At 42.0% G+C, this 12,763-nt stretch overlaps 1 protein-coding gene across 1 annotated transcript in view; it reads left to right on the top strand.

Moving 5' to 3' along the window:
* Positions 1-12,763, top strand: part of TBXAS1 (thromboxane A synthase 1) — a 164,151-nt gene that overhangs the window by 50,578 nt on the left and 100,810 nt on the right. The window contains exons 3-4 of the mRNA XM_032867796.1: positions 1,769-1,862; positions 4,374-4,426. Coding sequence (XP_032723687.1) covers positions 1,769-1,862; positions 4,374-4,426 — 147 coding nt within the window. The remainder of the gene's footprint in view (positions 1-1,768; positions 1,863-4,373; positions 4,427-12,763) is intronic.

Below are 12,763 nucleotides of genomic sequence, written 5' to 3'. Positions count from 1 at the left end.
GTTTGAAAATGTCTGAATTTTGTGCAGAGACACACAAGCCATGTTTTTGTAAGTGGAGTTACATAATTAGGGCATGGACTTGCATTATAATTAGCACATGTAATTAGGCACAGACTTCTTGTCCTTTAATTAGACAATCAAGACATCTAATTACAAAATTAAGATGTAATTATGTGGCCCAAGATCTACATATTTCCTTCCATCCATTAGAGATCACATTTAGAAAAAATAATTCACAAAAACTGATGAAGACATGAACCTGGAAACCAGATTCAAGGATGTTGAGGCAAGTCTTAAGTGGGCTGATAAGTTTTCTTTGGTCTTCCCTTTTAGGTGTGAGGGGAGTTATTTAAAATATCATAGTCTACTTGAACAAATAATTGTACATACTATGCTATCGACCTTTGGTACACACACTAATGAAGAGGAATGTTGGCACGACTAATCTGTATAATTCACATGTGGCTTCAGATGGTGATTTGCAATTACACTTGAACATGGACTTCCATGTGATGTCCTAGGAATTCATTCAAAGCCAGTAAAGCAGCCAGATGGTGGAAACCTCCTTCCCATTCTTGGTTCTCCCTTGTGACTACTTTAAAAGTAGACCCATTGCGCAGAATAATGCAAATCAACACTTGGGTTGGGTTGTCCTTTCCCTTAATATTTGATGAAAAGTTCTTATTTTAAGTGGTCCTTATTGGACTATAGGTGGGCAAAGGGGAGGTCAAAGACTATAGCGAACATTCCATCTTTCTAATGATAAGTGAGTGATTTTTAGGGCAGCATTTTGTTCATCTAAATTCTAGTGCTCCTAGGAAGCTTGGCTGTGATGATACGCTCTATATTTTTCCTTGCTCCTAAACTGAGATTTGGCTGATCTCTGCATGATGCTAAACACCCAGTTTGACTCATTAATTTTTCTGAACTAACTGAACTTTTGACCTAATTGGCTGGCTGATTAGGGATTACAGCCATATGTCCAGGTTTTTCTAAGCCAGTTCTGACTTTAACTCTGTTATACCTCTGTTCCCATAAACTGGTGAAATATCCTAGTAATTCCAATGTTTTGACAGCTACGCTGCACTTCTCAGACTGCTGCTTTCTCTTGGAAAGTGGCATCAAAATCTGTTGGGCCACGTTTCCTGATTTTTGGTTAAGAAAATATGCTTCCCATATGGTTTCAGGCCATGAAAACAAAGACATGAAGAGGTTATAAGCAGTTGGCGATGAGGTCTTGTCTCCATGGTGTGTTCTCTGCCTCCCTATGTCTGTGTTTCTCTCTTAAGCCATGGAATGTGATGAGGGACAAATTATGTGCAGAGGTCAGTTTTGACCAGCAAAACACATAAATTTGCACAGGGAACTTATTTCTACCATTGGGACTTTTTCTTTGTCTTCTGATAGTTGTTCATGGCTGATGTAAAAGCAAAGGAATTGAACTAGGGAGAGGTACATTTTTAAAAAACAACATATTGATGGTGGGGAAGGGGCATTTAGAAGACAGCCTCGTCAAGGTGTCTCCCACCTCTGAGATTTTAGGATTCCTCCATCTCCAGCCTGTCATGGGATCAGGAAGAATTTCCTGGGGTCCTTTCCACTCTCGCACCTCTATGCCTCTATCGCTTTGGTCCTTAGACACTGTCAATCAGAAACCACTCCTTCCACTCTACCTTGAGGAGAACTCACTAATTCTGTTTCCCAATAGAGTCAACATATGAATGAAAACTTCAGTTTCTTGGTTTTTAAGATTTGCTTTTCCCCTCAGGTATTCCACATCAGCGTTTTCAAGACTGGAGAAGCTGGGCATCAGACATCCCAAGCCGTCTCCTTTTATTGGAAATTTGACATTTTTCCGCCAGGTAAGGGCAGCCTTCCATTGTCTTCCAGCATAAGATATGCTGGGCCCAGGGCAGCTTCTCCCATGGAGCACTGTGTCCATCTAGGTCACCCACACTTGGGTGGTCTATATGTGAAGGCACTGTGTGATGAACCTTCTCCTCCTTGAATGAAGTCTCACGTGACAACAATGTTCCATTGATTATCACTCATCAACATGTGTTGAGTCCTGCCATCTGTCCATTCCTCCATTTACCCCAAAACCAACTGACTGAGTATCTAAATATGCCAGGCCCTGGGATGTGGAAGAAGTAGAGAGATTACTTATGCCCTTAAGCGTGTGCATGAAATCATGGTGTTCAGCACTAGATGGGATGTACCCTAATGCTAGATTAGGCAAGAGAGATGGTAACTGTGGTGTCCTTCAGAAGAGAGGAAGATATGTCAGGGCTAGAATCACCCTGGAGGACTTCCTGGAGATGGAGGTCTGGCAGGAGCAATAAACACAAGGGCAAGAATGCAATACCAGGTGAGGAACAATAATATGTGTGTTTGTACTTAAATGAGAAAGGCCTGCATACTATCACTTGTGAGCGGGAGAGGGACCCTAAAGTGGAAGGTCATGCTGCAGGGGAGAAGACTTAGCTTAAAAAGTCTACGTGACGTGGTAAGGGCTTGGCTCAGGTGGTGAGGGTGAAAGAGAAGGATATTGGGGGCAAAGTCAGTAACTCCTAGGACAAATTCGGTGTAGAGAATTCAAGGCAAATGAGCCAAAGCATCTCTAAGTGTTGAGCCAGGTTCACAGGGAGAATGGCCATGAGTTGACAGAAACAGAAGGTCTGGAGGGCTGCTGGTCTGGGGAGATACCTTTGGTTGGCCGGAAAGACATGCAAGTGGAAAGGTCCTGTAGGCATTTGTAGATGGAGACCCAAGACACTATCTTCTAAGAATATTTTTGTTTCCCTTCACTGGGTTTTCTCAGAAGCCGGATGGTTTAATCTGCGAACTCATGGTGGTGCTGCCACCAGACCCTGCATCAGGAGCTGACAGATCCCACGTGTGAAGAACCGCTGAGCTGAACAGAGACAGGAAGGGCTAACTGGGCCAATCCTGGTCATATCTGTTCAACGTCATTCTAGGATTTCCCCACCACCCCCTTCAGAAGGGCTGGCCCTCAGCACCGCACAGATAACAGCATCTCCTATTTCTGTCCTTTTCCCTCTTCCTCGGTTTCTTTTCCTTTCTGTCTCTTTTCTCTGTCCAACATTCTCACTCCTCTTTATTGTTGCTGTTGCTCTCTTCCTAGTGTTTTAAATACCTTCTCCCCACCTCTGTCTCGCTCACAACGCTAAACCCGCAAACAGCGACCTCATTAAGGCTTCTGGTGAGTCCTTGAAGCAAGTGTGAAGAAATTTCTAAGTGTCAAAAGAGAACAAAACGCTGGAGAGGAAATTCAAAATAAATAGATTTCACATATTTCTGGGAGGGGGGTAATGATCAGTTGTATTCAGTTGAGTAATTTAGTACTAACATTCTGAGGAAAAATAGTAGAACTGTCGATATGAAGAGAACACTGTGCTCCTGCCTCTGGTAATTTCCACATATGCTCCTTTTCAGCTCGTCATCCTTGTATGTACAAACCTTGCCAAGATCCTTCTAGAACATAGTAATTTCAGCGACTATTTTTATATTCATAGAAGCTTTCCTTGATGTATGGCAAGCTTAGACTGTGAAAGTGGATGTAATAAGGATGGGATGTATTTCCATTAAGGACATCCACCTCTTCTACCCCCCACTCCCCAACTCTCTCCTCTCCCCCACACCTCGGTTGTGTCTCCTTTATACTGCATTCCCATGACACAGGGATCTAGCAATCTCCAGACCTTCACCCCTACAGTTCCTCCGTCTATATTTGCACACAAACCCCATCCCCACTACATGACCCCAACCCTGCAGCACAGTGGGTGTGGCATTTTCTGACATCTGTCTCCGGGTATAGTTGTTTCCCATGACAAAATGTGTCTAATGTTTTGTCCCATATGAAGCTACTCTAAGGTTCTTATGTTCTGACTCCATTGATTTTAGTCAAAAATTTCACTTGGATCATGATAATTCAGAATTTGTGATAATTTGGATAGATTCAGCAGGCGTTGACACACATAGTGGCTGTCAAAAGGGGCTTTGCCAAAATTAATAATAATATAAACCACACTGCAGAAGGAAATGTTAACATAGCTGAGAAAGCAAACAGTTTTCAAATATTTTAGCAGCAATTACACGCAAATACTTTAAGTAGAGATGATCTCCTTCCATCCATTAAACCAAAGTTGACCGAGATTTTTCCTTGGCAATATGTTTTTTAAAGCTATTTGTTTATTCTAATACTTCAAAGTACTTGAAAGCAATAGAACTTGAATTCTTTTTTATTGTTTATGTAAGTGTGTTCTCATGGTTCTGGACTTTTTCCTGAATAAATTTGAATACTTGAAATACTGTTTAATCTTATTCTTACAGTAGTGATGTGTTTTCTGCAGGGTTTCTGGGAAAGCCAAATGGAGCTCAGAAAGCTATACGGACCTCTGTGTGGGTAAGAGGGAACTCCACTTTTCTACCATTTATCTTGATTTCTGCATGTTCTGATAAGGAAGTAATAACCAGAATGGGGATGTTGTGTGCGTTTAGGTCTTTCGAGGACCCAAAAAGCGAGGGCTTAGCTGTACAGATGAGGCTCCTGGAGGAGGCCCCAGTGTTGCCCAAGGGGGCCCCTTGCTAGGCTGAAAGAATACCATTTCCCAGCCTTTAAGACCCTGACCAGTTTGGTCAGACCCTGGGTGCCTTGACCATCTCGCACTACTGCTGCAATTGGACACAGTGGCCCTCCATGCCTCAGTTTAGTTTGCCTTGAGAACCCATGACTGGTCTTTCCTCATGAACTTACCAAAACCTAACTTAGATCCATTTTGTTCAATTCTGTGGGTAAAACATGCTGTCAGCTGCATGACCATATAACCTGCCATCCAATACAATACACTGTGTTGACCGTGAAAGGGGGCAATATTAATAATTATCCCAGGCCAACAGTGGACATGATGACTGTCCTGGATATACTGGGACTCTGGTCACCCTAGTTCTCTGCCATGTAAAGTACTAGAGCCCTCTTTTTTTCTTGAAATCTCCCTTGTTATGTCTCAGTTAATGCTCCTTCTTTAAAAAAAAAATAATGACATTCCAGAATCTGGTGAACAAACATATGTTAAGACCAATTATTTTATTCAAGATTTGACAGACTTGAGTCATATTGATTCTCAACATGCGTCTTTCAACACTGGAGTCCTAATCATTTTTAGTCTGTTTCTGTATCGCTCCTCCTCAGCCATGGGGTGATTATTAGCAGTTTTTTTCCAGACCTCCAGGTCTGTGACCACTGTTTTAGGTGCAGTAAACTTCTGTTGTGTTCCTAATGTACACGCTAATGGGATCCAGTGGTTTGGGAACCCTTCTATCCATAGGATCCATGATGCTTCTTCTCCCAGTGATGATTTTCAAAAGACTGACTTGTATTTTATGGAAAAGGCCCTACCTGGGAGTTTTGGCTGGGTAGAGTTTTGGCCAAGTTGTTGGCCAAAGTTTTGGCCAAGTTGTTCTCACTGCCCTTTAGTTTACTATACGATCCTGCAAAAGTAATAAATTGTCATACTAGATGCTCTCTGAATTAGTTTGTTACCGCTGTGGAACAAACCGACCTAAAATGCAGGGACTTAAACAATAAATTATTATTCATCACATATCTAAGGGGTGGCTGGAATCAATTAATCTAAGCTACGCTTGGCTCAACTCAGCTAGGCTTGCTGGTGCATCTGCTGGTCCTCTGGGCAGCCAGCTCACTTAGGCTCAAGTGGGGCAACTCTGCTCTATGTATCTCTTGTCCTTCTTGGAATAGCAAGGAAACCAGGAAAGGCTCTTCTCAAGGTGAAGGCAAATATTCAAGAGAGCACACCTAAGGGCACAAGAACATTTTAAGTTTCTGCTGCATCATGTCTGATAACATCCTATTGGCCAAACCAAGTTCTATGGCCACACTCAAAGTCAGGGCAGGAAGCACACTCTGCCCACAGTGAGGCCAAAGCAAGTCACTTGGCCAAGCCTGACATGGATGGGGCAGGGAGGTGTGTTCCTCTGATAGAAGGACAGGGAGACGGTGCACATCTTCCAATAATAATTAACTCTAGGTAATTCTCTAGGATATCTTTTAGCTTGGTCTTCACTTTTTTTTTTTTTTACTTGCATAGCTTCTTGCTTTAAGTATGATAGATACGTAATAAAGGCTCAAAGGATTAACCCATTTACCTTTCTCTTACTCTTGGGCTGTTCTATTGCTTTTTCAAAGTTCTCATTCCAGTTCTCTCTTCCCAACAGTCTCAATCTGTGGTTGACTTGACACCGACCTTGGAGACTGTCCCATACATTACTGAGACATAGCAGTGACTCAGAATGACAGCAGCTTCCCTAGAATTAGGAAAAGGCCTCTCTAAGTTTGAATTCTAGGAATCCATCCCCTGGAGTACTCTTCTGGTAGATTTTTCAGAGTAGAGCACTTGGGTATTTTAAAATAATTTTAAAATGTCAGATGAAGAGTTTAAAGGGCACTGTATTAACTTGTGGCTGGCGTGGTGTGCATGCCTGTGTGAGAGGTGGGGGGCAAAGAGAAAGAGGGGGGGAGGGAGAGAAAATTAGTCTCTTTGACGACAGGATGTCTAATCAACTCCACCAGCCCAACTTTAACTAAGTTAACACCATTTATCCTTTTCATTTCAAGAAAAAGGGAATCGAAGAGAATGATTTCTGATGAGGTTGTAGAGATAGAAACTGCAGTCAGTATCATCTCCACTCTTTGTTCCCACCTCTGGTGAAAAGGGAAAAAAAGAAAGGGGATGAAATAATTTCAACATTTTTCTCCTTTAGAAAAAAAGATGAGCCATAAAATGCTGACTTCTTTTTAAACATGTCCACTCCTGGATTTGGAGTCAAGACGGTGATGGGGCAAAGCCCGGACTGAGCGCTGTAATCTTGATGAGAATCGGTGTGCTCACCTTTAAAAATGAAAGGGATGGGGACACCTGGGTGCCTCAGTTGGTTAAGCTGGTTGGAAATGTCAAGGATGAAGTACGTTCAGTAAAAAGCCTTTCTTTTACACAGTGATTCAGTTGAAGTTATATTAATTTTTAGACTATTCTTATTTATTTTTAAAAAGATATTTATTTATTTATTATTAATTTTGGGAGAGAAATCACGCATGCACAAACAGGGGGAGTGGCAGGGGGAGCGGGAGAAGCAGGCTTGCTGCCAAGCAGGGAGCCCGATGAAATGCGAGGCTCAATTCCAGGACCCTGGGATGACATCCCAAGCCGAAGACAGACACTCAGTGGACGACGGAGCCACCCAGGTGCCCCTGACTACTTTTATTTATTTATTTTTAAAGATTTTATTTCTTTATTTGATACAGAGAGAGAGAGCAAGCACCGGCAGGGGGACAGGCAGAGGGAGAGGGAGAAGCAGGCTCCCTGCAGAGCAGGGGAAGCACGATATGGGACTCTATCCCAGTACTCCGGGATCATGACCTGAGCTGAAGGCAGTGGCTTAACCAACTGAACCACTCAGGCGCCCCTACTTTTATTTTTTTAGAAAATATTACCAAGACCAGATTGGTCCTCTTAAAAATTAAAATGATAGATTGATGCAGCATTTGACAAGGGAAGCCCCACACTGTTGATGCCATCTAGAGAGGCACTGCATTGCTGGGTGTCGGGACAGTACTCCGTGCTGGGAGAAGCACGCGCAGAGGGGACCTCCTCTCTGCTCTGGACCTGAAAGCCAAATATGGGGATCATGATGCTTATTATCTGGTTGTTATCATAGCAACTCAGTCAGAGTCTGGTTCCCCAAACTGGAGATCGGCTCCTTCTCCATCCTCCCTCCCACTCACTGCTATGGGGAAGATATTGCTCGAGGAGCTTTCTGCCAAGAAGGGTTGACAGCATCACTGTTTACTGTCACCGCCACCACCACCGAGAACAAAATGTCTTTACCAAGTATCTAATTATGTAGCCTGCTTTGCCACGCGCTGTGCAGATAAAACTACACATGTTGTCTCTGCCTTCTTTGAACTTGAATGTAAAGCAGATGGACTGGCACGCGTACCTATCCAGTTTTTATTCACAATACTTGGTTTGAACTCTTTTGAATTGCACGGTAGGACCCCTGACAACATAATAGAAAGAAAGTGAGGCTTTATGGCTTTAGACAACCTGCTGTCGGTTAATGATTACTGGTTAGCTCCTTCGGTCTGAGTGTGAGCCCCCAGTTGGATTTATATTCCTTCCTAAACCCTAAAAGAACAGCACCAACATAACCATCAGACACTCGTGATTGGATAGAAACAGGATGGAGATGATTTTCCCCTCCAATTTGTAACTGGCTTTATAATCCAGTGGATGACAAGCCTTTATTAAACTCTTCCTATTAATTACTTATAAGTACTTATGGCACCTAAGTTTAGCTCATTTGTGACTCCTGAAGTCTCCTATCCAAAGCTTCTTTACCCTTCTCTTAGATGTCTTTTAAGGGATAGTTCTGTAGCTGTTCTATTTAGCTCCATCCCTATCTCTTCTTGCCCTTACTTTATTTTGACCCTTGATTTCTAGTATAAACTTTACTCCCTCTTGTTGAATTTGATTCTCGTGCTTCTTGGCCTCCATCCTTCTCCACCCCTCCATTTCATTACTGCCCCCTCATTCCTATATCCCTTTAACAAGCCAGATTTGTTCAGTGATCTCATATACCCTCCTTGGAACAGTACGTTGTAAGTAGGTAAGCATGCATATTGTATACAATTCATAAAGTACAAACAAGTATTCAGCAGAAAGTGAAACTGACACCCTTCTTGGATCCTTAGCCACTCTTTCCCAGAAGAAACCTCTGCTATCAATTTCCTAACACTCAGACGGATGATATATGCTAGATGCCCTTCTTTATCTTGCCTTGTTCATTAATGATATTTGTGAAATTTTCTCATTTCAGTACATTCATTCTTGTTAATTGCTATTCTATTTTTTTAAGATTTTATTTACTTATTTGACAGAGAAAGAGATAGCGAGAACAGGAACACAAGCAGGGGGAGGGGGAGAAGGGGAAGCAGGCTTCCTGCTGAGCTGGGAGCCCAGTGAGCTGGGAGCCCAGGACTCTGGGATCATGACCTGAGCCAAAGGCAGACATTTAATGACTGAATCACCCAGGTGCCCCATAACTGCTATTCTGTTTTTTAAGGATTCCATTGTATGGATGTATCTGAATTCTAAAATTAAGTTTTCAATTGATGAACATATTTTGTTCTCATAAATAATACGGCAGTGAATTTTCTTCTATATACATCATTGCTATCTTATGTAAGTATGTCTGTAGGGTAAATTCCTAAAATAAATTATCAGGTCAAAGATTATCTACACTTCTAATTTTATTTTAAATGGCTCTGTCTAGGAGTTATATCAATATACATTCTCATAAATAAGTATATGAGAGCACCTGGTTCTCTCACGTGATTGCCATTAACATGTGGTAGTCATCATTTTAAGTCTTTACCACTTGATGGTAGTTGTGATTTGCACTTTTCTAATGATGAACAAGCTTGGGTATCTTTCATATGTTTAAAATCCATTTTTTTGGTTTATATTTAAAAGCATTTTTTTTCTGAAGATTCCTCTGCCACTTTTCTATTGGATTAGTGATCTTTTCCCAATTTAGTTGTAGAAGCTCTTCACATATTAAAGAAAATAGCCCTTTACATCTAACATACATTGCAAATATTTTCTCCTATATATTGTTTAACTTCATTTATTGTGTATTTTTTCCAATCAGAAAACATTTGGTTTTTTAATGGTTGAATTTAATCAATTTTAGTGGTCTCTACATTTTGGATCTTACTCAAAAAATATATGTTTTTAATTTCCAGTTTTCTGGTGTCTTTTATTTCATCTAAAAAATTTCAATATATAATACCTTGAGAATCTACTTGAGAGTAAGGTTAGGAGGAGGCATTCACTCTTACTTTTTTCAGATGGTAGCGTTCCATCTGAAAAGTCATCCTTTTCCAACTGAAAGGAACATCACTGTTATCATTTATTAGTGCCCATATCTACATATTTCTGACTTCTGTGCACTAATCCCTTTCCTAATTACATGTCAGCACTCTACCAAATAATCTCATTTGGATATCATGAATACAGTACCTTCTGGTACCTACCAGCAGTAGAATGTTCTCAGAACATCTTTGCAAGCCCCAAAATCTAAAGCAATCTCTCAGGGATCCTTGAGTCCCCAAATTGAAAAAAAGAAAATCAATTTAGCAAACAAATAAGGCTTTGGTAGAAAAGACCTGGCACTCAGACACAAGGTTCATGCCCATGGGAGGTAGAGGTGTCTCATATGCTTCCAACTTGGAGGTTTTTAGCACCGTTTTTATTTAATTAGCCAGCGCCCATGAACTAACAGCACCTTGTCACCAGGCAGTGAGGAAGTTGAGAACTTTGGGATGCATGTGGGAAAGCAACGAAAACAGTAAGGTCATTTCAGTGTTTTTTCAGGAGAGCCAGCGCTTCAAACAGAATAGGGTCTGGAACATTCACACGTGAGAGCTCCAAGCCAGCGAGCTCACGTGCTCACACGTGCAGGATGGCGCTGAGATGGGTTTGCTTAAACGCAGGCAGATGGCTGTGTCATCAATGTGCAGGATGTTTGTTGGCCAACCTGCAAAGACCCAGAACTCTGGGAACGAAAGGGCTCCGAAGGACTCAGTCTGCTACAGCCCTGTGCCCCCTGGTTGTTCTCTAAGACGACACAAGACGCTTGAACACAGGGGACTTGAAAACGTGGCAGAATATGGTGTAGGCTGGAACCCATGGCTGCTTTGTTCAAGAAAATACAAGCGTTCAGACTCACACCAGGGCAACTGATAGGGGGCGGAGGGGGCAATATTTGGGGTCTCCTGACTTGGTAAAAGTTGAGTCTTTCAAGAAAGAGTGGAAAATAAAGCTTAGGATCACCATCTTCAAGTGATATGAGTCTGAAACCAAAATTAATATGAGACCTGGTGGTCTGCATGCCATAATTACCGAGAATCACTCTGTGAGTTAAATATCTGTATTCTCGCAGGTCAAAAGAGATCAGTTGCTAACACTCAACTTGCAAGGGCCCATTTTTAAATGAATAATTACCCTGGTGTTGCATTTTAGGGTGGGGGTGCATTTTTTTTTTTATAAAAATGAATATAACTGGCTGATTTTTTTTTTTTTCCCTAGGAGGGCTTTAAGAGTAGGAAGAAAGTTGTCAGCAGGAAAATACATGATAATTACCACCCACCGAAGCATGTAGCCTATTAGGTAGAATTATCAAAGGAACAGTTGTCCTAAGATAAATAGGCAATCTAGACCCAAAAGGACAGGAAGAATTCTATTAGCATCCCACTTCTCTTGAATGAGCTTGCTTTTCACCTCTCCTATCCCTATCACAGTCTCTTGTTACACCTGAGTTACTATAAGGCTTCCATTCTTCCTTATGGTTTAAGATTACTCTTTTTCCCTAGTCTTCATCCAAAGACCCTTCTGATGTTTACCCATTTTTTCTGGACTTCAAGTCTCTTCTTTAACTCACCAGTTCTCACCACTTCCCTTCCCCCATTCTCATTCTACGACAACCCATCAGTGGGGGTTACTGCACAGTTCAATGACTCCTACTGTCCAGGTCTTTGGGACCTACACTCCTAAAAATCAGGAGCCCATATGAATTCCTCTTTCTTGGGTAGAAAAACATCAAACAGCGCATGCCAACTTACAGGAGTAAACTGGGGTTCACATTCCAGCTCCAGCTCCCCTATCTGCCCCTTGTTACCTTGATGGATTTAAGCCAATCTCTTCCCCTCTCAAAGCCCCAGATTTCTCAAAATAAAATGAGGGATGTGGACTCTATCAGTGACTTCGACATTTGAATTATGAGCCTTGGTGAATAATACATTTTGCACGGTGATCCAGGACGTGCACACTTGAAATAAAAGTCTTACAAAAGAATATCTTACTACTGTAAGATCCACATTGACCTATTCTATTCTATTATTTCCTGGAAAACAAAACAAAACAAAACAAAACAAAAAATACAAGCTCGTCACGACTCACTGAATCGGTTTCATAACCTCTAGTAAGTCAAGATGAGGAATTTGAAAAGCAAAGGGCCAGATGATACCTGAAACCCTTGCCAGCTCTAAATGAGGGAGCTGCAAACCAATGGCTCGACCCCAACAGTCATCAGTGAAAATGTGATAAACCCCTGTTTTTACGGTGGTTTCGGACTGTGAGACCCCTGGACGAAATCAGTGGCTGAAATAGAATATAAGCTGAAACCGTCCCACCAGGGGATGGGGGTCCTGCCCCTCACTCAGCACTTGCTGCCCAAGAACACCTTGCTGTTGCTTCTTTAAAATTACAAGTTCAGACATTATGACAATTACTGCCCAGGCTTAACCCAGAATCTTTCAAGCAAAAAAGCGTTAACAGAATATATGGGCTGGCAATTTAAAACATCTGTCGGTATTGTTTTTGCACTGAGGGTCAATATCTGAGTAGTTCATGGGAAAACTCTGCCTCAGTGAGGTATGGCCATCATTGCGTGCTTCCAATGGATGGGACAGCAGAGGGAATGACCGAGACATTCACTGGGGTGGCCAGATATGGAAAACTGACCAGGCTGGGGTTGCTGATGGAGGAGGTTCCAGCCAATGAGCAAAGCACAGTGTTTAAAGGGTTAAGAAATTGGCAGCTCCCCACTCCAGCAAACATGGCCATTGTGAACAGTCCAGGAGAAGGCTGCCCAAAGAGGAGAT

Source organism: Lontra canadensis, unplaced genomic scaffold, assembly GCF_010015895.1.
Source record: "Lontra canadensis isolate GAN:19392208 unplaced genomic scaffold, GSC_riverotter_1.0 scaffold2, whole genome shotgun sequence".
Classification (NCBI taxonomy): domain Eukaryota; kingdom Metazoa; phylum Chordata; class Mammalia; order Carnivora; family Mustelidae; genus Lontra; species Lontra canadensis.
Note: the sequence above shows the minus strand (reverse complement) of the source record. Positions and strands in the feature narration are given on the sequence as shown.